This window comes from Peromyscus californicus, unplaced genomic scaffold, assembly GCF_007827085.1.
Source record: "Peromyscus californicus insignis strain IS unplaced genomic scaffold, ASM782708v3 Scaffold_3__1_contigs__length_106647218, whole genome shotgun sequence".
In the NCBI taxonomy this organism is placed as follows: domain Eukaryota; kingdom Metazoa; phylum Chordata; class Mammalia; order Rodentia; family Cricetidae; genus Peromyscus; species Peromyscus californicus.
Genome location: NW_026294551.1, coordinates 19724379 through 19750214, shown reverse-complemented (window position 1 = coordinate 19750214; position 25836 = coordinate 19724379). Strand labels below are relative to the sequence as shown.

The window sequence follows — 25836 nt, the reverse complement described above, 5'->3', positions numbered from 1 at the left end:
GAAAGGGTTTCTCTGTGTAGCTTTGTGCCTTTCCTGGAACTCACTTTGTAGCCCAAGTTGGCCTCAAACTCACAGAGATCCACCTGCCTCTGCCTCCCGAGTGCTGGGATTAAAGGCGTGCGCCACTACAGCCTGGCTGATCTTGAACTCTTGATCCTCCTGCCCCCTACCAAATGCAGATTTTGTTTTTGTTTCTCTGAGACAGGGTCTTGCTAGATAACCCTGAACTTAAAAATCCCCCATATCTGGCTCTTTCTACTCTTTCGGGGCACCTCTGACACCATTCTTAAATGCTGGTGTGGATCCCATCGATGACTTTGTTCTTATAATGATGACATCAATATACCATCCCATTCCACTGGCAGAGCTAGCTACCCTGGTCAGCAGCAGCCGCTCCATCTTGTAGCGTTCTTTGTATAATCTCACTGGGGAAACTCTGAGGTGGGAAGAGCAGAGCTGCCTGCTTCTGTTTAACACATAAGGAGGTTGAGCCTCTATGAGGTCAAATGCCTTGGCCAAGGTCATATAGCTATGTCAGGGTGGAGGACTAGGCTTTCCTGACTCCAGATCCGACACAGCCCAGGAGGTGCCTCTTCCTCCAAACTGGCATTCACCCACCCTGCATCCCTCTTTTCCTGTGGTCCCTCAGAAACCATTCTTCCATCTCTATGCTCTGGGAACTTCTCATTAGAAACGGCCTGTGGGGACCATTGCCTCTCCATTCTCCATGAGAGCCAGGGTCTGATATCACTTTAGACCCTTGGACCTGTGATTTCTCCCCATCAAAGCTGGTGCCTTTCCCCTGCCATGAAAAGCCGGCTCCTTTGTACCTGCCCCTAAGTGCTGTGAGATGCAGTGGCCCTGGCTGAGGCTCCCTGCCTGCCCTTCCCACCTCTAGTGGAGCTCCACCCTGGAGATGAGCATATGCATTGATATCACAGAACTGTGTCTTTAATTTCTCCCCCTGTCTGTCCCTGGAACGTGATAAAAATACCAGCATTGATCTTTTTTTTCCCTTCCACTTCTGCCAGGATAATGTTTACCCAGGTGTCAATCAGGAGAAGAATTTGGCTTCCTAATTTCTCTTCTCCTCCCTGGGGGCTGAGCATCTCCCCGCCTCACATGGACACTGAGCAAGAATCAAGGTTACTAATAATCCCCCAGCACACACAGCCACCGAGAGCACATATATTAAAGTCACATATTGATTTATATTTTCGGGCCCCTCTGCCTTTCTGCCCAGTCTCAGCCTTTCCCTCTGCCAAGGAGAAAAAAAGAATTACATTAGCTATATTTATCGCCAAGATGTTTAGTGTAAAGAGCATTGTGTCCGACACTAATTCCCAACCCCCTCTGGTCCTCTTTGGGGGTATTTTTTAAAATAGTGCAGCATTATCTAGTCATAAACATTTATCTTCTGGCTGTTGGTTCTTTATATTTTCTCTGAAGGAAGCAGTGAGAGATTTAAGGTAGATTGTCAGAAGGACTTTCTGATTTGATAAATGATAGGATACCATGCTGGAAGGAGGGATTTTATCAGCAGAGGTGAGCCTGTTGGAGACAGACAGGTTAGGAGTATGTGTAGGAAGCAAAGGCAAATAGATTCAGTAACCTTGAGAACTCACTCATCAGGCCAGGAGTGGTGTGACCTGTGCCTTTAATCCTAGCACTTGGGGGAGACAGAAGCAGGTAGATCTCTGTGAGTTCTAGGCCAATTAGAGCTATATTGTGAGACCTTGTCTCAAATTAATTAATTAATTAATTAATTAATCGATTAATAATTAATCATCACTCCAAATAACACAATGTAATTATTGGCTTGTGGTCCCATTTCACAGTTGAGAAAAATGAGGGTTAGAGGTGAATTTACCTCTCACTGGGGATCTGAATTTCATGTCAGCTTATTTCCTTCACCTCCAGTTTCTCCTCTAGGGGTGTCTGAATCTTTCCCCAGAGAGCTGGGACAAAGGGAGAGCAAAGATCCTGACCAGGCAGAGAAGTGGCAAGTAGGCATTGCAGAAATGGTGTGGAGGGCCAGCTGTAGGCTGGGGCTACAGACATCCCACACACTGCTCATCCCACCCAGAGCCCCTGTCACTCTGTCTACCGTGGTGGCCTTTAGAAATGTCAAACTCTTGGACTGCAGTTCTCCCAAGGGACTCTGGGAATGGAGTCAGTGAATACAGGAAGGAAGGGAACATTGGTATAACTTAGGCCCCTTCCTCACACCTCTGAGAAGCTCACCCTTTCTCCTCACAGGGACAGTGGGAGGTGGCCCTATTTTACGCAGGGAAAAACTGAGACCTAGTAACGTGCCAAAGCGAAAGGCAGAACCTGGTGTGTAGTCCAGCTGGCCTCATCCCTGCAGGCCCCCTGGTGCTCATAGTAACCCGGGCTAGGAGCCGCTGGCCACCATCTCCAGATTCTCCCTTACCTGGCTTTGGTTAGCCTTGGGGTCAAGGCTGGTTTTTGGCTCCCCTCCAGGCCTGAAAGAACAGCTCCTAAATGACTGTGTCCTGATGCACCTGGGCTGGGACAGAGTCCTAGAATTGGCCTGACCAGGTCACGTAGTCCTCCAGGTCTGCCAGGGACACTGGGGGCTGGCTACTTCCTTTCCTGGAGTCACCTCTCATCCAGTGCCCCTCACATCACTATAGAACCTATCTTCACACACACACACACACACACACACACACACACACACACACACACACACACCCCCCAAAGCCGGGGCAGTGGACTTTATTATTTTCAAGACAGTGCCTCATGTATTCCAGGTTGGCCTCATAGTTACTATTACTGAGGATGACCTTGAACTTCTGATTCTCTTGCCTGCATGTAGAGATTACAGGCCAGAACCACTAGTTGTATGCAGTGCTGGGGATCGGACCCGGGACTTAATGTATGCTAGGGAAACACTCTACCGAGCTACATCCTCAGCCCAGACAGAAGAGGAGTATCGTGTACAGAACCCAGAGTCTCCAAGCACGACACGGTACCTCGGTTTGATCATCATACCTGGTGAAGGATAAGCCTCATAATCACAGATGGAGAAACCCAGGCTCAGGGAAAATAAACTCCCCGAGGTCACTCACCGGATAAGTGGACTTGCTAGGATTGGGGCTATAGGTGCGTGTGACCCAAAGTCCTTTGAAACTCTGATCCCTAGGTTACTCCCATAATACTAGCTTAGAAGTGGCAGCAGGGCCAGACCAGCGCAGGGTGCAGTGGGAATCAGCAACAAGGACTTTTTCGGAGAACTTTTCCCATTGAAAATCTGTTCCCTAGCGGCCACGGGTGATGTATGACTGGAGCTGATGAGAAACGTGCGGTGGAATGGAGACCGGCGGCGCGGGCGGCCCACGCGGGGGCAGCGCGGCATTGAGATTCCGCAGGGCGCGCGGGGGGGGGGGGGGGCGGTGCAGGCCCTGACACGGGCCGGGTAATTGATCTGGAGGTGCCAATTTGCAGCAACTAAATATTTGGTTTCTGCTTCTGCCTGCTCCGCGCTCTGCTCAAACAAACTTCAATTAAAAGCGAAAGGCAAGCGTAGGGAGGCAGCGCGCCCGGGTCCCCGCGGCCGGATCGATGGCACCCAGCCTGCGGGCTGCCGAGCGCCAAACGGTGGGGCGGGAGGCACCGCCTACCAGGGCAGAGCCGGCGGCGCCCTCTTTCGGATCGCTGAGCACTGGGCGCATGGCCCAGGAGAGGCAGCGCCAGAGGGGGGACCTCGGAGTCACTAGAGCCCAGGAGCATCAAGCCATGGTCACACACAGGACCAGCCTGACACCTCCACCCCGATGTCTGAGCCCGCACACTCGAGCTGAGGCCGTGGGTCGAAGGGCTCCCTGGGCACTGACTCTATTTTCCAGATGTGTTTCAGCAGAACTTTGAACATGACCTCATGTTTCCTCTGCATCTTCTCCTAGAGTCCCAGGTTCATCTTCCCTACCCGAGGCTGCCCATCACGTCTACCATTGGGTGGGCCGAAGAGCGGTAGGTGACTCCACCCCAGACCCACCCCTGGAGGGAAGTAGAAGAGAGGCTTTGGAATTGGGAGAATAGCTATAGCAAGAAGAGGACGGATTGGGGACCATCAGTCACAGTTCTGTTGGGCTTCCAAATGGTCACTCACTGGGGACTGGGGTTCACAGACTAGTTTTTGCTCCTCAGGGATCTTCCGGTCCTTTGGGGGAGATTTACTGTGGCAGAAAGGGGTAACTCCGGTGGGAGAGGGAGGCGGAGGCTCTGTGGCATGGGCAGGCTGAAGACAGTTCTGGAAAGGACTGGTGAGGGAGGAAATGGGATTGGCAGAGGGGCACCCAAGTGAGCGCAGATCCTGGCAGACGAGTGAAGGTTGCCTGGTTCCTAGGAGCCAGAGGTGGGATCCATGGCAGAGGGACTGGGGAGGTGAGGAGGACCCCACCTCCCACACTCCTGTGCTTCACCTTCTGGACTGGAAGGCTGGGTGCATTATGTTTATTTTTTTAACCCCCACTGGCTAAGTCAGGCTATTCTAAGCCTCCCCCTACTCCCCCATGGAGCCTAGGTATCAATCCTGAGTTCTGATATCCCTACCCTGGGGCTGCTTGGCTGGGGCCTGCTGTGGGAGTACAGGTTCGTTTGACCAGTGAGAACTTGAGTTTCTAGGCCCTCAGGTGAGTCTTGTAGGGTCCCCTGGGTGCCACCCATCCCGGTCTCTAGTCCTATCTGGAGTACAATGGTCTCATCTCCAGGCAAACTCCTTGAAGCACATGTTTCACCTGAGGAATGACCCTCATGGGTCTTCAGCTTCTTCGTTTCTCTATAGCTTGAGGCTCCAACCTCCCCACAAAAAAAGCTGGATCCAAAGCTCTATGTGAGGCTGAGGAAGAGCCCAGGGCTGAAGTGTCCCCAAGAGCCTCCCCATCCACCCCTCCCCGACACTGCCTGCCCAGGGTGGGGGAGAAGAGGGGGGGCTGCTGCTGCAGGCTCCCTGCCTTCAGCCCCTTCCCCGCCTGCAAGCTGGAAGCCTGCTCCCTCACATTCCCACCCCCACCCCCACCCCCACCCCCAGGGCTGAGCTGTGGAGCAGAATGATTTCCTGTAATTGGCCAGCAATCCGGCCGCCCGACTTGTTCTATCGACATGCTGGTTAGCTGGAAATTGTATTGGAATCTGAACGATGGGGAAGGGAGGGGAGGGGGTGGTAAGGAGCAAGTGGAGGCAGCTTTGGGTCCCAGCTGGGTGCTGCTTTAGCTGAGAGTGGAATGTAGGAGCCATCAGCCAAGCTCTGCCTTCCCTGAGCAGAGCAGGAAAGCAACCCACTACATCACCTCCTTCACTTTTTCTCTAGCCATCTTCAAGGGCCTCTAGTGGCCATCCATGTGACCCCCCACTTGTGGTCATGTCTACGACCATCACTCCTGGAGCTCAAGTGCCTTTGTGAGAACAAGGAGTACTCAGGAAAGACACTGCCCCCCTCCCATCCAACTTCTCCCAAGCTTTCTCTTGCTCTGCTCCTTGTCCCGTAAGGATAGAAAAGGCATCTGAAGCCTTGCCAATAATTGCCGGATAGTATTATTGATGGAGGGACACTGCTGGGAATCCAGAATGGTGGTCACGGCATGTGGTTGCATCCACCTCCACCCCTCTGAAACCTCTGTAAAATTCTGCCCCTCCATCACCCACCCCACGTGCAGACTAGAAGACAATGGAGACTGCTCTGCAAAGTGCAAGACCGTGAATTAGCCTTGGGCAACTGGGACCAGGAGAGACAAGTGGCTTGAGGGGACTGCCTGCAGCCTTCAGCCCTTGCCAAGAGGCAGGTGAACGTGGAGTTCCCACAGGCATCCTGTTGCTCCTCTTCGGGTGATGAGGACCAAGCTAGAAACTGCAGCCCAAGGACTGGAGAGGGGTGGAGGTAAGATCTGTGTAGCTCAAACTGGTGTCTAAGCCCGAACTGTCACTTTAGCTTCTCTAATACTGGGGGGGTCCTGGCGTGCACTACCACGCCCAGATCCCATTCCACCTGTGTCTCCTTAACGTGCTCAGGGTCAGGTGGCCTACCATCCTGAGGGATACAGTTAAGGCTCTGAAGCCCAGATCCCCGCTTGGATGAGTGCTGCCACCTGCTGGCCACAGGGGAGGACACCTGCTCTGTGTGCCAGGTGGATGGGCCCAATTAAAGAGGCACTCAAGTTGAAGCAGGAAAGCAAGCCTTTTTCCAAAGCCACCTTGGTCAGTAGGTCAGAAGGGAGGGAGACTGGGGAGCAGAGCAGCTGAGACTGCCAGGGACCGTGCACACCTTCCAGACCAAGGTTTTGTCACACTCTACATCAAATTTAGAGAGCCAGGCCAAGAAAGAAGTAACTGTTAGAACATCATGGTTCACAAAGGGTTTTTAACTGTCTTTAACTTACCATGCAGAAACCAAAGGCAGAGAGACAGAACTGGGTCCCAATCCTGGGTCTGCTGCTCCTCCTGAGAGGTGACTCAGGTAGTGTACATTTCAGAACCTGCATGACCCAAACCAAATCCCCATGCTCTGCAGTTTGTCCTTATTGCACACATTGTGTCCAGAATGCCACAGGAATTGTTGCCTCACTCACCGGGTTACAGGGTCCTGCTGGAGTCCATAGTTTCTCCCCCTTGCCAGGTTCTGCTAGACCCCACCCAACTGAGGGAGCAGGCAGCTCCAGCTACCTCTTCCACTTCCTCACAGCCCCTTTTTGCTGCTTGGAAATGTGCAGGAAGTTAATGAGCTGCTCTCTGAGGTTTAAGCAGCTCTGTGAAAGAGGGCATTAAAAATGGCCACTACCACATTCACATTAGTCACACTCATTTTTGGCCTTAATAGGCTGCTGGAAACAAGATCTACACATCAGCAGGTCTGCAGACACTGGGAGGGAAGGCTGATGTCTGTACTGGTCTAATTGGGCTGGGGAAGAAAAAAACAGGCCTGTGGGATGAACGGATGTGATCTGCCCAACACCTCCACCGGCCTCCTAGAGGTGCGGACCTGGCCGGAGTCCTCTGCGTAGGCCTCCTCGGTGTGAGCAGAGGCCAAGTGGAATTCAGCGGACATTTTAGATCAATTCAATTTATTGAGCACCAGTGGAGAGCAGGCTGTAGTACACTGGAGAGGAGTCAGCCCTGCCACCTAGAGGCATACAGTCTAGGAGAAATCAGTTTCTTGTTGGTTATTCTACCATGGATTAAGATAAAACACGGGGTGCCTGACCAGGGGCAGCCAGGGGTAAGGTACTGCAGGGCAGGGAGCATCTGGAGGAAGGCACAGAGGTCAGACGGCATGGGGCCTGGGGAACGCCAGGATTGCAGAGCTCAGAGGCAGTGGTGGGGGGCAGTGGCTAAGCGGTAAAGCCCCCAGAGAGGAGTCACACTGCACCCTGGCAAAAGGCTTCAACCCAGGAGACAGTTGTTTGAAGAAGGCCTTCAGTTTAGAAGGATTTGCTGTGGTCCACTAGGGAGTTTGTGGCCATGATAGGGCAGATGCTCCAAGAGGGCTCAAGCCCAAGAAACTGTTGGCTACATTGCTGTAACCATGGTGAGGGCCACAGAGACTGCTGTTCTCCTGCCGTCATGGATATTGTTCTGAGGGCGTACTAGGGGATGAGGGGCTCTAGGGGGGGGAGGGAAGGGTACCTGATAGTGAGTTTCTTTCTGCTGAGTCCCAGACTGGATGAGTGAATGTAGTGTTGAGGACATGGTACCTGACTTAGGTCTCTAAGGAGGAGGCCTAAGGCTTGCTGCCTTGGTGTACCCAGTTAAGAAGAAGGTAGGAGGTAACGGGTGAGCAGGTAAAGGAGGCTGGCGATGCCTGCTAGGCCCGTTAGGAACCCGAGCCTCAGTGGCAGGTACTCCATGGAGCGTTCCAGCTTGGCATGCAAGAGGATGACCTGGCGTCTGGTGAGGCTCCACTCGCCCGAGTTGTCTAGAACGTGGTTGGCCATGCGGGCCTTGTCCTTCAGGGGCAGCTGGGCATTGATCCTTGCCTCTGCATCTTCACGATTCAGGTTGTTCCGCTTCATCAGCCGCGCCAGCTGTGTGTCTCGGTCACTAAGGACAGGGCAAAAGTGCACTGTGGACCCCAGCCTCCCTCTCTGCAGCAAGATTCACAAGTGGGCAGCTAGGTCAGGCCCAGCCTGGGACCTAGGCTTGGATAGCATGTTCCCTTAGGAAACTACTTCTCCTGCGGTCACACAGGTGCCACCCTGACAGGCTGAGATAGGTCCTGGAGAACTGGACCCCAGCCCTATCAACCACCTCAGACTCCCAACAACAACAAGAGGGGTGGGCTCTAGCAGCTGTTTCCCACCATCTAGGTCTGTGTATCTGTCCATTGGTCTGAGTTTTCCTTGTTATAAAACGGGAGGATTTTACCAGTCCAGGCCTTTGTCTGCAACTTGAGAAACAGAACAAAGCCGGACAGACGCAAGCCTCCTCTATGAAAGTTAACCTCATTATACAGAGGCTGTAGTGGGCACATCCAGCTTTAGTCAAGGCATGCCTGTGGCTGGGGACGAGAATGGAGCTGGCTGTCAGTCGCCTGGGAGTGCATTCTTCCACAGGCGTGGTGCAGAACAGAGAGCCTCCAGGGACATAAGGGCAGCGGCAGCCTCCCCAGGGCTGTGACAGCGAATGCTGGGTTTTGTTGATGGCAGTTTTTCTTTGCTCATTTCACAAGTCCATTTTTTTCAAAAACATTAAGGATCACATTTAGGTACAATCGCTTTCCAGGAACTGCTCCACGCTGGCTCACAAGGTACAGACAGATCCTTTTGACAACAAATAATCAAACTGTCCCCTTTCTGATCCCTGGATATAGATTTGGGTTTTTGTTTGTTTTGTTTTGTTTGAGACAGGGTTTCTTGAACTCACAGAGATCTGCCTGCCTCTGCCTCCCAAGTGCTGGGATTAGAGGCATGTGCCACCATCACCCAGCTAGGTTAATTGTTTTTAGAGATTTATCTTTCTCTCTTTTTTTTTTTGGTTTTTCCAGACAGGGTTTCTCAGTGTAGTTTTGTGCCTTTCCTGGAACTCACTTTGTAGACCAGGTTGCTGGCCTCAAACTCACAGAGATCTGCCTGGCTCTGCCTCCTGAGTGCTGTGATTAAAGGCGTGCGCCACCACCGCCTGGCGAGATTTATTTTTATTTTGAGTGTTTTGCCTGCATGTATGTAAAGGCATTAAGTATGTGCTTGGTGCCCACAGAAGCCAGAAGGAATTGGATCCCCTGGAACTGGAGTTATGGATGTTGTGAGTCAGCATGTGGATGCTGGGAACTGAACCTGGGTCCTCTGAACATGTGCTCTTAAATGCTGAGTGCCCCCTAATTTTGTTATTAAAGCACAGAGAATCCAAGGACTTAATAGGGCCCTCCTGACCTCAGCTGCATCTTCCACAAACAGAATAAAGCGCCCAGAGAGGCTGGGATACAGCTTAGTTATTAGAGTGCTTGCTTAACATGGGCAAGGCCTGGCTCCTGTCTTCATCACCACAAAAACAAACAAGGGAGAGACTGAAGGTTTACGTGGGGAGGCACAGCCCTGTGGAGGAACTGACAGGCTCAGGGGATTCAGACTGAGTGACAGCCCATGAGAGATCTGGGTAGGGTAGGGCAATGCTCAGGGCACTGCGCGTTCCAGTGTACTAGGAGCCTCCCACACATCGATCCCTTGAGAATCACCTTGTGCCCAAAATACCTGCAGAGCCAAGGCCCACCTATCTGTCTGCATACTTGTGATATCTGGAAGCTTCTGGGAAGCAGAGGCACCCTGCAGCCTCGTCTAATCTCTCACCCACAGGGACTGTGACTCATTTCTCTGGCAGCTTGATTCTCTTGTTTGCCAAACCTGAATTCTGATTTGCTTCCTGTCCTGGGGGATTCTGAGAAGAAAGCTCCTTCCTTAGATTCTTCTGACAGCTGCATCCACACAGCTCTCTACCCACAGGTGATCTCGAACACATCCTGCTCTCTCCATGGGTGCTACCCACGGGTGATCTCGAACACACCCTACTCTCTCGTGGGTGCTATCAATTGGTGATTGTGAACACATTCTTCAACTACCTCCACTTCCATTTTCCCTCTGTAACTCAGAAGTGTCCCTCTGCTATGAGTACCTCATGCTGAAAAATAAGAGAATGAAGCTGTAAACATGGGAGTGTTGGAGAAAGTGTGAAGTGCTCCAGGATGAAGAAGGGAGCCACTGAGTAACAGGGTGGCCGGCTAGAGGCAAAACCAGGCAGCGCAACTGAAGTGTCTCCAATAGCCAGCAGGGGGAGCCCTTCTCAAACACTTAGCAAGGCCTGGGGACCCTCTTAACTCATACCTGCCCCAGGTGCATCAGGATCAGGTAAAAAACACTGGTCTCTGTAAGCTTGGGTACCACTACCCCAACTCACTTTGTGCCTTGGCCACACCATGAGCAAAGTGTGAAGGGATGCTTCCCAGGTACATCTCCCCTGCGTCCTTCCCAGCCTGTCAGGAGGCCAGGCCTCACACTTACCAGTACACTACCACCGTGTGCTTCATGTACTTGAGCAGCTTCTTGGTCTCAAACAGGAGGGGGATGTCCAGAATCACGTAGCGGTACCCTGGGGAGAGGATGGAAAACTCCCAAGTTCAATTCTGCAAGGACACCAAGAAGGATGCTTGTGACCAGCCCCTGCCACAGAGAATGCCCCAGCAGATGGGAGACCTTCCAAGGACAGACATACCCTGAGTGCCAGCCAGTTCCAATGCCATTCAGAGCAGAATGCTGCAGAAAATAACTTCTGGCTGGCTGACCAGGGAAGACCTTGGAGAAGGACTGGCATTTGGACTGGCTTTGAAAAGCAGGGAAGAGGAGATACTTGGAATGAGAAGGTGGAGGCGAGGAGTTCTGATGAGGACCAGCAGAACCCAGGCACTGGGAGGTTCTGTGCAGAAGAGGCGGAGGTCAGAAGCACAGCGCATCAGAGGAGACTAGGTGGTCAGGGTAAACCTTGACCTTCAACCCCAAGTTATTTCTGACTGGAGACAAGACACAGCCAGGGCTGTAGGCAACTGGAAAGAGTTTCTGGAGATGCTGAGGCCTTTCTGCCCTATTTCATCTTACACTGGCTCAAGAAACCCAGGGCAGGCCCTTTCCTGGAAGCCAGGTCCAGACATGGCTGCCTTTTGAGTCCCATGGCTACTCTGCAGCTTCCTGTGAGACTTGTACCAGCCCAGAGCAGCGAAGGTGGTTCCAGTTAACGCAGGTTCCCTCAGCGGAGAAGAGGCACTTCAGGCCCTCCCACACTGTGAATGGGCACACCCTGAGTAATGTGCACTCCGGCTGCCCCTTGTGCCCTGTGTGGATGAACAAAGTTGGAAGGGGTAGAAGGCAGTAGATAAGGACAGGGACTGATGCCGCTCAGAGACCTGGGGCCCGAAGGGTCTCTTGTTCAAGACACTTTAACCACAGAACCACACACTAGTTGCTGGTTGCTCCCCATAACCTGCGGCTCAGGAAGCCTACCTGAAGCCTTGGTTGATGAGGGCATTGGGTTCCTGAGCTCTGCTGACACCCCTTGGTTTGCGGCACCCTGTGTGACCTCAGGTCCTTAACAAAACTAATCTTTGTAATGAATGAAAGGAATACCTGCTTCACAGGGTGATGGGCAAGATTACAGGAGCTCTGAATGCATGCAACCACTGAGCAGCAGCCAAGCCCCTCAGCCAAGTGCCCCCGAAATGATGGGTGTTATTGCTATTGTTCCTGGAGGAGGGAGGTTGGCACTGAGCCTCTCTACCTCCCATTTCACCCTCTCAGCTCAGAGCCAGAGAAGAGACCAGATCCTCCCTGGGCCTCTTATCTCCCTTTCCTGCTCCTCTCCCCTTCCTCCCTCCCTCTTACTGTCCTTTCTCCTGGGTCCCTCTTGGGAGCTGGAAGCCAGCTCTTTGGTTTGCCGGTAAAGGGCTATTCAGCTGTCACATCTCTCCTGCTTGATAAGCCCTGAAACTGTCCTGACTCCATTAAGACATCCGCCTGCCTACGCAGAGACCTCCCCAACAGCTGGTGATCTTATCTGACGTTTGATTATACCAACTTTGACAGTTGTATTTGTTATCCTCATCAGGGAGACACTGGGACTGTGGAAGGCACAGCTGTCGTCCCCATTCCTCACCTTATCGAACTGAAAAGAGCTCTCTGGCTTTTATTTAAGTGCTGGTGGTTGGGGAGGTGGGGAGGCTGGGTGGATGACACAACGGAAGAGCTTTGGAGCTGGTGACATTATCCAATGCTTAATTTCAGAAGGGGGCAGCCACTGGTGCCCCGCAGCCCTGCAAATGTACTCAGAGCTGGCCTGGGAGCAAATGTAAAGGGCAGGAATGAAAGGCAGGCAGCTGTGCCAGGCTGGGGTGGGCAGAGGGGAGCAGTGTCACAGCGACGGGCTGGCAGACACTGGGGGGGGGGGGGGGGACAAGGGCAGGGTCCAGACTCCTTCTGAGAGAGGAAGAAAGACAACTTTGGCCAAGGGTCTCAGAGACAAACAGTGGGGCGGGTTTAGAGCAGCAGGTGCCGGGGGCCAGCTCCAGCCTTTCCAGCGCTTTAGGGAATGAAAGGTAGGCTTGGGTCAACAGCACACATGCTTTTTATCATACTCTTTTAGAGGTTAAGTATCGACCAAAGAACACGCTAGGGAGAGGGTCCCTACTCTGTACACAAGAACCTGAGGCATGAAGGGTAAGGGGCCTGGCCATGGCCATAGTGGGAAAATTTGGAGACAACCAAAATGGATCCCCATACTCTCTAGGAAATAGTCTCCACAATACGACTGCTGGAGGAGCTAGGCCACTAGGCCTTCTACTGAGGCGCAGACCGGAGGCCATATATACCAGAGGCTGGTAGGAAGTCTCCATGGCCTAGGCCAGCTTCTCTACCCTCCCATCTCTCCTGCAGAGGGAAGTACCAATAAACAGTGTGAACTCAGCAGCCTAGACAGCCACCTACCCTACCCTGGACCTTCAAATAGAGAGAGGCTTTGTGGAGAGGTTGTCTGTCCCTTCCAGCTCCAAGTCTAGAGTCTCACCTCGGAGAAAGTACTTGAAGGTCTCCTTCATCATTTCTTTGCGGATCTCAGGATGAGTGATGGAGTTGAGTAGCTGCCGACGATCAGGCTGGTTAAAGATCAGGTCTCCAAGGACCTTGCGGTCGATGTCGCCATTCTCCAGCAAGACTTCAGTGCCAAAGACCTCTACGATACGCCGGTGAGCAGGGTACCCTGGCTGGACGACTGTGAGATGAAGAGGCTGGGTCATTTCAGAGCTTCCAACCATCCAGAAGACCCCCGAATGACCAGAGGCAAACTGATGGGGGACCCAAGGCTGTTTCCTTCCACTGGAATGAGCAGAGCACACAGAATCCCTCAAGCCAGGGATGGAGCTGAGTTTGGGAAGATTGGACTCTTAGGGAGAATGAAGGATAAACAGAAGGGCCTTAAGGGCAAGCTGGAGCAGACACAGGCAACCCGCCCAGGACAGTCTCACTCTCTGAATGCCCCAAGAAGACAGAAAGAGGAGGCCAATGGAAGAGCGGAAGCCGAGGGGAAGCTGCTGTGTACAATGGGTCCAACTCACCGTGCCGGGCAATGACGTCTACATCGATCACAGCACAACCCAGCTGTTGGAACACCTGGATGACGGAGCTCTTGCCTGAGGCAATGCCTCCCGTTAGGCCCACCAGGAACATCTTCCCAGGAGAGAGACTGGCAGAGTAGGAGCCAGGAAACACTGGACAGTTGGCACACTTGCCAATCAGCTGCTCCACCAGGCTGGAAAACCTGTTGTCAAGAGACATCCAGGCCTGGTCAGCACTGGCCACAAGGGGGACACAGCAGGGGGGGCGGGGCCTGGTCCAGGGCTTGGGGGGTTCCGGGGCTGCTTCTGAGAGGAAATTCCCAGTACTGTGCGTGTCGGTGCGGGCTGGACGTTCGAGCATGGTGCACGCTGGGCAAGTGCTGCCCCAATAAGCTACTCCCCAGGGGCTCATGAGTGTGTGCCTGCAGGCCTTCAACTTGCCATCCTCCTGCTTTAGGTCTCCAAGTACCTGGGATTAAAGGCAGGTCTGTGGCACCGTCTCAGTTTCGTTAAGTCTTTTTTCACATTTTAATTTTCTAGTGTGAGTACATGCCTTTCTTGGGAGGGCTTCATCGGTCAGGATCACTTTTGCTAACCTGAAGATTTACTGTCCTAATTATACTTTGCCTGGACTCACATGGAAATGAGCTTGCCTCTCCTGAAGACACAAGTGTGTGTGTGTGTGTGGGGCGGGGGGAGCCACGTGGGTGTGGCACAGGATAGCAAGAAACCAACCTACAAGTTTACATCTGCCTAGCTCATTCTCACATGGGCCGGGGCAGAGAAAGAGTATCTACCACAGACAACTAACTAAAGAACGCCATGTTTGAAAAGTTAACCTGAAGACGCTGTCACCCCAGGTAGTCTCCCTCTCAACAAAAGGGGTTAAGGACAGCATTCAATTATACAAAGAGAAACTTAAGACCATTCAGCTGAAGCTTTGTGACAGAGAATGTGGCATCAGTGTCTTGGTTCCCATCTCTGCTGCTGTCCCTCAAGCACAGCTTTTCAACTAGGTGTGACAGCACAATCCTACAACCCCAGCACTTAGGACATTAAGGACTGGGCTACAGAGTGAGACTTTATTTTTTTTTTTTTATATTTATTTATTTGCTGTGTATACAGTATTCTTTCTGCATGCCTGCACTCCAGAAGAAGGCATCAGATCTCATTGTGATGGTTGTGAGCCACCATGTGGTTGCTGGGAATTGAACTCAGGACCTCTGGAAGAACAGTGCTCTTACCCTCTGAGCCATCTCTCCAGCCCTGAGACTTTATTTCTAAAAGAGAAGAAAACCCAAACAAGAAGGGCTGGGGGACCGGAGAGATGGCTCGGCAGGTGCCGGTGTCTGCCGGCAAGCTGGCAGTGAGTCCAGTCCCGGGGCCCACACGGTGGAAGAACTGAGAACCGACGCTCTCCAGTTGTCCTCTGACCTCCACACGTGCGTGGACACCACACACACACACACACTTTTTTTTAGAAGTAATTTCAAACAACTAAAATAAAACTCACAAAATGGCTTCACTATGTTCCTGGCAGCTCTTGCCCATGCCATGACTTCTCTACACATGCCATGATGCTCTTCAGTGCCAGCACACACTGCGGCCTCACCTGTGAGACTCCTGTGCTATGAACGGCAGTCTTTCCCTCTACGCTCAGAATTCTCTGCTCATACAGAAACACAGTGGTTAATTACAGAAAAGACAGTATTTTCCCACTGTCATTCTTGGCATTTAAGTATCATATCAGCGAATCTTTGGAGAATATTACCAAAATGTTTGATTTTAAAAATTGCTGTTTGAGTTGCTGACTTTAGTTTCATCTAAAAAAAAAATTATGAAATGAATTTGGGCAGAATTAAGGCACAATTTCCAACAACTTCTGAAATAGCCCTACACATGCCTGTACCATTTTATACTATGTACTCATATGAGAGTGTTGTCAGCATTGCTGCTCAGAAAATTAAAGAATCATCATCTCTGAAGAACACTGAAGATAATCTACATCCTATAATACCAAATATGCAGCCCTGATTTAATTAAAATCCTGCTCAGTGTGATGTACTCCTGTACCCCAGCACTCAGAAGAAAAAGGTAAGAGGATTATTACAAGTTTGAGGCCAACCTGGTATACATAGCAAAACCTTGCCTCAAAAAGGCAAGAAAGGGTTGGAGAGATGGCTCAGGGGTTAGGAGCAGTTGCTGCTCTTCCAGAGGACCCAGGTTTGATTCCTAGCACCCATATGGTGGCTCACAACCACCTGTAAATCCAGTTCAAAGGACTTGGCACCCTCTTCTGGCCTCTGCAGGCACCGGGCACACACCTGGTATAAATACATATATTCAGACAAAACATTCACACACTTCAAAACCAAAACCAAAGAGTGAATGATTTATGTAAAAACAGTGCATCCACTGGTGTGCAAATCTGCTTCCAGCATGTGTGTACCAAAGAAATGTGCTGAGCGTCTTCATTTGCTTACTCACCCTGCTGGCCCTTAAATCAACTTCTTATTATTACCACTGACATGCATGTACCCAGAGTCACATTCTGGTGAGAAGGGGGTTTGGTAGGAACATTTCTAGAAGTCCCTCTTTTCCTGAACACCAGTTGAGTGGGGGAGTGGGATTTGAACACAGAGATAAGGGCCAGCTTCCCACATGAGAAGCCATCGACTGACTGCCAGACTCAGCTGAAGGGACTTGGAAGACCATCTAGCCAGGCTGACCTCAACCCATGCCCACAGAGCTCCTCCTGAGAATGGAATGGAATCCAGTCTCTGGGGATAGAGCAGCCTCGGCAATTCTGGCATATGGCAGGGCTCAGAACAGATCCTAGCTCTTCGTTTACAGTAGTACATAGTGAGGAGCAGAGGGAGAAACCTGCTCAGACTAGGTTTGAACTCACCAGACAGCTGAGGATGACTTTGAACTCCTGATCCTCCCAAGTACTAGGATTGTATGTATGTACATTATTCCTAGTAGCTGATTCTTGATTATCATACTGTTTTGTTCTACAGAAAGGGAGGGAGGGTGTCTGCGTTCAATGTCCAAGACACAGATGTAAAGTGCAGGCTCCTGTGGCAACCAAATGAACAGCCACCCTTTCAGTGCCTTCAGCCTGCATCTGGAAACAGCCAGACACTCTGCCTTCACAAGGAAGACCGAGGAGACCGAGGAGACAGGAATACGTGCACAGGGAGGCCCTTGGCTGCTGGCTTGAAGGAGATGGGTAAGAACCAGCTGTTCCTGTCCAGCAAGCCCTTGGTGACTCACTCCCTCACCAGCTGTTGACTAAGCCCCTCGGTGCTTTGCAGCCATGTGCCAGGGACCTCTCGACAAGCCATGGAAACCACAGGTCTTGCCCTGTGCGAAAACTGGAGACAGACGGGAACAAATGAAAAGAGCAGGGAGCAACAGAGTGCCAGTGGGGAGCAGGACCAGTTAGGTGATACTGGTGCTGCCCAGCCCAAAAGCCCCTTTGCACTCTAGGCTGTCCACAGATTAGGCTGTGCCAGGAAATGAAGCTAAACTAGAGTCCACTGTCCTTTCAAAGCCCAGCAAGGCAGAAAGCAAGGCTTATACCAAATTCCAAGTACCACTCAAACCTGTCAACAGCTCCCCCAAGCTCACATGGATAGCAGCCACCTTTAACAACCTGTTGCTAATCAAGCCATTATTTTCCAGAATCCACCTCACTTGCCCTGTTGAACTACGGCTGAGGCAGAACCTCAGAGCCACCCTCTAAGCCTGGCCAAATCTGAGTCCTCTGCAAAGCTTTCAAAAAGAGATGTCGAACCCAGACTGGACATCAGCCTTAAATAGAAACCAGCCAGGTAGAAGCACTCCCTAAGAGGGACGGTTATGGGCTACACAGAGAGGCTTGGGTCCCTGTCTATGAACCTGTGAAGCTACCTATGTGCCCTCAAGGAGCTGAGAAGCCTGGGCCAGAGTGGAAGGGCTCTGCAAAAGACCAGCAATGGAGCCCCAGAGGCCTAGCCTTTTCTGGGCTTCAGTTTCCACCCCTGTACGCAAAGGGCCCAGCACAGCATCAGATCCTGAGAGAGGCTGTGTCACAGATGATTTCTTCCTCCCCTGAAAGAGTCAAAAATGCTCAGCTGGTAAATCAAGAAATACCATGACCATAGAGGCCCTGTTCTCTCTTTTCTTAAAAATTACATGCGTAGCCTGGCAGTGGTAGCACACGTCTTTAATCCCAGTACTCAGGAGGTAGAGACAGGCGGATGGATCTCTGTGAGTTCCAGGACAACCAGAACTACTTAGTGAGACCCTGTCTCAAAGAAACAAAAGTTACATGTAGCATGTCTGTGTATGTGTAGAGGTCAGAGGACAACTTAAAGACTGGTCCTCTCCTACCATGTGGGTCCTGTGGATGAACTCAGATTGTCATGCTTGGCAGCAAGCCCTTGTCGACCCAAGGCCTGGCTCTCTTCCTCTGCAGGACCATAGGCGTCCTCAGAGCTGCCTTGGCTGGAGGAAAGCTAAAGGTCCAGAGAAGGGAAACGGGGAGCTGGTGCCAGGAATTCAGCATGGGATCACTGGCCAGGGCAGGGCCAGGAGAAAAGCAGGATGCTAACCCCAGAAGAGCCACAGCCAATGCTGCCTCCTCCCTCCCCTTCATGTCAAGGGAGAAGCACAGATACAAAGAGAAAGGCAAGCAGTCTTTGAGACAGCAGTGTCTACACCCCAAATCCTCTGTGAGCCCGAAGACCCACGAGGCAGCTCCTCCGTTCTATTGTGCTCTGGAGCGGTGGGCCCTCATGGAGCTACTCCAATGTGCCCTTCTATCATTCCCTCTTGGGCCCCAGTAAACCAGAGAAGACAAAGAAAGGACATTTGGAGAGAAATCTCTTGGAACTTCCTCTGGTTTCTCTTTGGAAATGAGTGGGCTGGCTCACACACCTCTAAACAGAAGCCTACTGCTGTCCTAACTCCACAGGCCTACTCAACAGCCTTCACACCTGACCCAACAGTCCCACTTAACCTTTTGGAAGCCAAGATCATGACTAAAGGATCATCTGAGCATGTCACTCTTCTGCATAAACCTTCCTGCCTTCCCCATCCCTATGTCTAGGCACAAAGGTCTCTGGAGCTCCTCAGTCACTCTCTGGACACGCTGCTGCTTCTCCATCGCAAGACCTCCAGGCATGCTGTTCCTGATAACTCTTGCTGACTCTTTATCCCACACCCACTATTAACTGACCCTACCAAATCAGCAGCTCAGTCTGGAGTGGGGGTGGAACACACAGCAGGTGATGGGGGGGGGGATTAGGAGTGGTGCTGGGAAGATCGGGGGGGGGGGGGGGGCATTTGCTGTCTTGAATGAGGGACCAGAGAAGTCTGAGTGAGCTAAGGCCTCCAATTAGCAAGAGGTAAGTCACTGGGGTGTGCGAGCTGCAGCCCTGTCCAGCACCAGAGGCCTGCCATGGCCTGCCAGTCCACCCACTCTGCCTCCCATGCACTCATGCTTTGCACTTTCATTTGTGTGACTTGTTGTCCATGACTATTTTTTAAAGATGAGCATGTAAGTGCAGGTGCCTGCAGAGGCCAGAGGCACTGGATCCCCTTGGAGCTGGAGTTAGAGGCAGTTGGGTGCAGGGACCCAAACTTAGGTCCCCTATGAGCCCAAGACAAGCTCCTGAGTCATTTATCAGTCCCTGTGCATGACTATTTTGAAGTGTCACATAAAACAAGTTCCACAAAGCCACAAACCATATCTAATTTGTTCCCATCTCCAGCATCTTGCATGACGTTCAATGTCTCATTTAATATGTGGCCACATTAGTTAAGTTACTAATCTTTCTTTGCCTCAGTTTCTTCACATGTAATTTGGAACTAAGGACACCTACTATTCCATAGATGGAATGTTTCTTTTGTTTGTGAGACATGGTCTTCCAATGATGCCTAGGCTAGTCTCTAACTTGTAGCAATCCTCTTTACCCAAAACCCTGAACACTGGATTGCAGATGTGTATAACCATGCCTGGTTAGAGGGAGTCTCTGGTAACTACTGGAATAATGCCTGGGGAAGGAGACGGGAAACACTTGGGGTCACATGCTCCTGTAAGTAGCAAACCAGAGGCTAGAATCAGTCTCTTGGTCTGCATTCTACGTCATTGGAGCATGGTGATCACTGTTAGCAGATCATTCCCAGAGTACCCTCAGCAGGTCGAACAGGAGGAAATGCTACTTGAGTAACCACACCTCCCCCCCAAGAGCTGAAAATACCCTATGAGGCTTCTGCTGCCCCAGCCTGCTTGAACCAGGCCAGGACCTGGCTGCTCATTAGTGAGCGGCTCACTTCTCAGGGTGTCACACTGGGCATGTCTGGCCAGCTGGCCACTTCTCTCCTTCAATTGCTTTCCAAAAGGGATGTACCCATTTTCCTCCAATGATCAATATAATCATTCATGAAAACGAGTCATTCCTGTCTTGGGACCCAATTATTTTCTTGTAGAACCAATGACTGAAAAAATATATTGCTTGCCGGTTAACTATTAAGTGCTATTTTTATACACTTTCCCCACTCCTGACCGGTCATTATTGGTGAGGGTTTGTTGTTTAAACCTGGAGTTCAAGTTCTCCTTTCTGCTAGGTCTATTGAGCCACAGCTTCCTCTGAGCTGCCCATTACTTGGAGGGAGTGTCAAGAGGGGGGTCAATCTTTCCTTCTGCCAGGGAGGAAACGGTCTCTTCTCAGCACACACCAGCACTCCAAGGAGCAGCTATGGATGGGCAGGGTGTGCGTGGACCGGACTGCTATGCAGACATTAATGCAGAAAATGGGGCATGGGGAAGGCCCACCCCAAAAGGCTTTGTAATCAGAAGGACCTTGGGAACTCAGCTCAGTCCCTTGCTATTTGGCCTTGGGCAATTTCCTTCAGCATTCATAACTTCCCTTTAATTGAGTGAAAAATAGGATTAGTTATGACTTCTCACAAGAGTCTTGTCAGAATTAAATGAGGACAAGAGGTCATGGTCATGTCATCTCCCCAGTTCAGAGTGTGATGTCACAATCACTGAAACCTATCTTCCCACTGGTTTGGGCTACACAGCAAGTCTCAGGCAGGCAGGGAGGGAGGGAGGGAGGGAAGGAGGGAGGGAGGGAGGAAAATGGAGAAGGTGGGAGAGTGCCACAGATTGAGTGTGGAAGTGACATGACAACTTTTGGGAGTGGGTCTCTCCTATCACCATGGACCCCTGGGATCAAACTTGCTGGTCCAGCCAGTGTCAGCTCAGCTCAGTCCTCAAAACTCCCCAGGAACTCCTGTCTCCCTCCACTGTAAGTCAAGGCCGTGCAGAGTCCTTCACAGGCCTCATGGGCACAGGATGCTCCCATCATGGGTTCCCCATCATCCCTCGTCTTGCTGACCATCCCTTGCTGGTCCCAGAGCTGCTTGACTGTGCTGAGCACACTGCTCCTCGTGGGAAGGCTTGGCGGCGGCGGCGGCAGGTCAAAGGGCTTGCCTATCAGGCCTGATTCTGATAATCCAGGGAACCCTGGGTAGGGGAACCAACTCCTCAGACTGACCTCTGAGCACACACACCCTAACCCACACACACCTTATAAATAAAAACGTAAAAAAGGAATGCGCTGCCCACTGAACTCCTCTCTGCCTCACTGTCACCTAAGTGACACTGTCCTCAAGTGTGTAAACAGCACCCTGCTCTGCTCTGCGGTCTGCTTCCCTTCTCTTCACAGCCGACACACTATACACCTGTTTATTGTAACCTGCCTCACACCCAGAACCCAGTCACTTACGCGTAAGCTACAGGTAACAACCCACCTAGAGAAGTGTAACTCAATGTGAGGGTGACAAAATTTGGCAGCAGTAAAAGGATTATGAATGTGCAATGGCCAACATGAATGAAAATGAATCCAAGGCGCTTCCTCTAGTGCTAAACCATACCGTAGCACAGAACTTCACTGCACCCCGGTCCTGAATATCCAACATACACTCAACTCACATGCACAGTCCAAAGTACTAAGAACCAGTATCTGCACACCTGGGTTAGTATACGCTATGAACTGCAATATTTTTTTTTAATTTTTGGTTTTTTTTTTTTTTTAAAGATTTATTTATTTATTATGTATACAGCATGTATGACCAGAAGAGGGAGCCAGATCTCATTAGGTGGCTGTGAGCCACCATGTGGTTGCTGGGAATTGAACTCAGGACCTCTGTAAGAGCAGTCAGTGCTCTTAACCTCTGAGCCATCTCTCCAGCCCTAATTTTTGGTTTTTTGAGACAGGGTTTCTCTGTGTAGCTTTGGTGCCTGTCCTGGAACTCGCTCTGTAGACCAGGCTGGCCTCAAACTCACAAAGATCCTCCTGCCTCTGAGTACCGGGATTAAAGGCATGCGCCATCAGCACCCGGCTTGAACCGCAATGTTCTTACTGTACATGCAGAATGATGGTCTTACAGAAAGTATGGAGGCCTGGCAGCTTAGCTCTGTTAGTAGAGTGCTTGCCTCGCATGGCCAGAGGGATGGGTGCTGTCCCAGCACAGCATAAACCAGGTTTGGTGGCTCACACTTGTAATCCCAGAACTAAAAGGCAGGGAGATGGAGGGAGGCAGGGAGGTCAGGTGTTCAAAGTTGGGCCAGTGAAAATGGCTTAGTGTGTCAAGACCTTGCTGCCAAGCATGATGACCTTGGTTCTACCCCCTACAAGATGGAGGGAGAGCGGTCTCTGCCTCTGCCAGTTATCATGTAACCCGTCTCAAAACAAATTAATGGTAAGTCTGAAAAACACTGGAAATCTTCTACATCCTGCAGGTATTTCAAGTTTTTAGCCGAAATTTAAGGTTTTTTTTATTAGATTTATATATTTTGTGTGTTTGCATGCCACATGTGTCTTGGTGTCCAGAGGTCAGAAGGCATCAGATTCTAGGGAACTGGAATCACATAGGCCTGTGAACCACCCTGAGGGTGCTAAGAATCAAACCTGAATCCTCTGTAAGAGCCACAAGTATTCCTAACTGCTGAGCCATCTCTCTGCCAAGATTTAATAAGTTTAAAAATTATCTGGGGGTGGGGGTCAGTTGAGGAGCTCAAACTCAGGTTGCCAGGCTTGGCAACAAGTACCTTTACCAGCTGGGCTATCTATGGCCTCCGAGACTTAAATTTTTGTCTAAAAATAAACAGTCCTACCTATCTCAGTAGTATGCACATTTGCTTTAATTTTAACAAATGGTAAAATTATATGTATACCAAGGAACTGCTTTAAAACAAACCTTTGGTTTTATGTGTATGAGTGTTTTGCCTGCATGTACATATGTACACATGCATACCTGAAGCTCTCAGAGGCCAGAAGAGGGCACTGGCTCTGCCGGAACTGGAGTTACAAACAGCTGCTAAGCTGCCTGATGTGTGTTCTGGGAACCAAAGCCATGTCTTCTGCAAAATTATCACTTGATCCTAACTGCAGAGGCGTCTCCGGCTCCTGGCTCTGCTGTTGCGTTAACAGGGAACCCAGAGGGAATCCAGGACACCACTCAATGGACCCGCCTAGTTTGCTTACCAGCCTCATCTTCCACCTTCTGCCATCTCCCCAGACCTATCCTAACACTGCTGCCATTCAAAACCAGCATTTTCCCACTAGCAACCCACTGTTGCCCAGGAAATGTTTACATTTCCTGCCGCAGCACGTACATGGAGGTTGTATGACTACTGACGGAAGTCTGCTTCCTCCTTCCACCATGTGGACCCCAAGACTCAACTAGGGTTGCTAGACTCAACAGCAGACACTTTTACCCACCAAGCCATCTCTCCAACCCTCATTTTAACATTTATTTCCTTTTTCTGTGTATACTCTGTAAGTATAATATGCCATGTGTGTGCCGATCCCCAAGGAGAGCAAAAGGTGTCTGAACTGTCCAGTGTGGGTGTGGGGACCAAACTTGGGTCCCCCGGAAGAGCAGCAAGCACTCTAAACTGCTTAGTCCTCTCTCCCTCCCACCCCCTCGTTTTTTATTTGAAATGATGCCATTTATTAAAGATGTGAACAAATGCGTATGCTAAGGAGATTGGCATGCTTGCTTACTTTTACATAAATGATTAATCTTGGCTGATATGCAGAACATGAGCATCATTTCCCCAAGTCGACTGATACCCTGATTTTAGGATCATCGATGCTAAGCCAGGTGTGACAGCGCACAGCTGAAATCCCAGGACACATGACAGGCAGGAAAAGTATGAAGCTAGCAAGGGAAAACAAGACCAAATAAACTATCAATGCTGAAACTACCAACTGCTTCTCATCAACACACAGCACAAAATGGCAGGAGTGTGCATAAAATCATTTATTTTTTGATTTTTTTTTTTTTTTTTTTTTGGTTTTTTTCAAGACAGGGTTTCTCTGTGTAGCTTTGTACCTTTCCTGGAACTCGCTTTGGAGACCAGGCTGGCCTTGAACTCATAGAGATCCGCCTGCCTCTGCCTCCCGAGTGCTGGGATTAAAGGCGTGCGCCACCACCGCCCGGCCATTTTTTGATTTTTTGAGATAGGATCTCACTATGTAGCCCTGGCTGTCTTGGAACTTACTATGTAGACCAGGCTGGCTTCAAACTCAGAGATCCACCTGCCTCTGCCTCTTGAGTGCTAGGATTAAAGGCGTGCAACACCAGGCCTGGACAGTTTTCTTTTCTTCTTCTCTTTTTTTTTAAATTTTTTTTTTAAGACAGAGTTTCTCTGCATAACAGCCATGGCTGTCCTGGAACTCACTTTGTAGACCAGGCTGGCCTTGAACTCAGAGATCCGCCTGCCTCTGCCTCCCAAGTGCTGGAACTAAAGCTGTGGGCCATCACTGCCCCATTCTCTCTTTCTTTTTTTTTTTTAAGGCCGTTTTAGAAATTTTTGGAAATCGAACTTAAAAATCTGTAATTCATGTTCCCGAGGCTCCGACGCCGTCTTCTGACTTCTTCAGGACCCAGGCACACACTTGGTGCACAGATGTACATGCAGACAAAACATTCATACACATAAAATATCTGAATCTAAAAAAAATGAATTCATTTGTGTTCTATGTGGTGTGTGCACATGCAGAGCATGCTGTTTTAGTCCTGTTCGGGGTCTCATCAAACCTGGAGCAGGCACAAGCCCCAGTAATGGTTCTCCTGCTATCTTTCCGGGTCCCTGCCTCCAGCACGGGCATCTAGCTGTGCCCAGCTGGGATTCAAACTCAGGTCCTAACGCTTGCACAGTAAGTGCTTTCACCCCGAGCCGTCCACCCAGCCCTGGAAACTGAACTTTAATGGCAAGGATAATAGTTTAGGGACCATAAGTAGAGCTTATAAACCCAATATAGTTTTTAGAATTAAAATTTAAAAAAAAAATTCTAAAAATGTATCCAAGGACTTCAGATGTTCACTTATCACTCTTACAATTAACTTTTTGGGAAGGTTGTTTTCAATTTAAAATCATCTATAGTTATAAAGATTTCTAAATACGCATTTTCCACTCTGTTCTTCCATGTTAACTTTTAAAGTAAAACTTTCCATTTTATCTTATAACAATAGATGTTACACTTTCCTTCTTGAGGAGACATACTTAAATCATTGAGTTCTTTGATAATATCTGAGAAGTAAGTTTTGGAAGGGCTAAATCATGATGAAAATCATTAACAAAATCAGATCTCTTCTCAGTCAAAACTACAACTTCATCTTTCTGCTTAGACTTCACCCTGAGAGTTACCTTAAGTCTGCAGATAGTTACAGGCTTTTGTCATCAGTCCATGTCTTTGCAAAGGTCTGCACACAAATGGTCATTAAAGGCATGGCTTTTGATGAAGTTAATGCCTTTTGTAGGGTATATTAATATGATGAGGTTTTTGTTTTGTTGGGTTTTTTTTAGCTCCAAGTGCCTATGGGAGCATGAAGTGAGTCAGTCACAAGTTCACTGCCACCAGCCTGAACTTTTGCTATAAATCCAACATCTCCCCACAACAGTTGCTCCACACCACCTGTACGGGCACCAAGGCAATCTTTTTTGACTTTAAACCTTCATTTGTGGAAAATACATTGCCTTCTTTCTTTTCTTTTCTTTTTTTTTTTGGTTTCTCAGTGTAGCTTTGGTGCCCGTCCTGGATCTCACTCTGTAGCCCAGGCTGGCCTCAAACTCACAGAGATCCGCCTGGCTCTGTCTCCCAAGTGCTGGGATTAAAGGCATACGCCACCACTGCCCAGCTAATACATCGACTTTTCAGATAATAGTT

General features: G+C 50.2%; 1 protein-coding gene across 6 annotated transcripts in view; it reads right to left on the bottom strand.

The window, feature by feature from the left end:
* Positions 1–7061: 7061 nt before the first annotated feature.
* The window catches only part of Dcakd (dephospho-CoA kinase domain containing), a 35117-nt gene continuing 16342 nt past the window's right edge, over positions 7062–25836 (bottom strand). For all 6 annotated transcript variants that reach the window (XM_052755811.1, XM_052755816.1, XM_052755813.1 and 3 more), the window contains 4 exons: positions 13604–13806; positions 13057–13260; positions 10509–10596; positions 7062–8058 (listed from right to left, as the gene is read on the bottom strand). In XM_052755811.1, the coding sequence (XP_052611771.1) occupies positions 7767–8058; positions 10509–10596; positions 13057–13260; positions 13604–13806 (787 nt within the window). In that variant the 3' untranslated portion in view covers positions 7062–7766. The remainder of the gene's footprint in view (positions 8059–10508; positions 10597–13056; positions 13261–13603; positions 13807–25836) is intronic.